Source organism: Eimeria tenella, genomic scaffold (genome assembly GCF_000499545.2).
Source record: "Eimeria tenella Houghton genomic scaffold, Eth_scaff2190, whole genome shotgun sequence".
Taxonomy (NCBI): domain Eukaryota; phylum Apicomplexa; class Conoidasida; order Eucoccidiorida; family Eimeriidae; genus Eimeria; species Eimeria tenella.
In genome coordinates, this window is record NW_013542043.1 from 3,029 (window position 1) to 3,300 (window position 272).

Below are 272 nucleotides of genomic sequence, written 5' to 3' on the forward strand. Positions count from 1 at the left end.
AGGACTCGGGCAGCGGAGTGCCGGTAACGGGGGCGGGAAAGCCCTTCAGCTGGCAGCAGCAAGAGCCGCAGCAACACAAGCGCACGTTCAGCAGCGGCAGCAGCAGAGGAGGCAGCAGCAGCAACAGCAGCAGCAGAAGTGCTTCTTACCTGGTTTGGTGGTTCATTCCGTTTGTGGAGACCGCCTGGAGAGCCAAACCTGTCATGCTGGTGCTGCACGTTCAGCTGCTGCTGCCGCCGTTGCTGCTGTTGCTGCTGGTGGTGATGCAGCGT

General features: G+C 61.8%; 1 protein-coding gene across 1 annotated transcript in view; it reads right to left on the reverse strand.

The window, feature by feature from the left end:
* The window catches only part of ETH_00040320 (uncharacterized protein), a gene marked incomplete at both ends in the record, with an annotated part of 3,095 nt that overhangs the window by 2,449 nt on the left and 374 nt on the right, over positions 1–272 (reverse strand). The window contains one exon of the mRNA XM_013374613.1: positions 150–270. Coding sequence (XP_013230067.1) covers positions 150–270 — 121 coding nt within the window. The remainder of the gene's footprint in view (positions 1–149; positions 271–272) is intronic.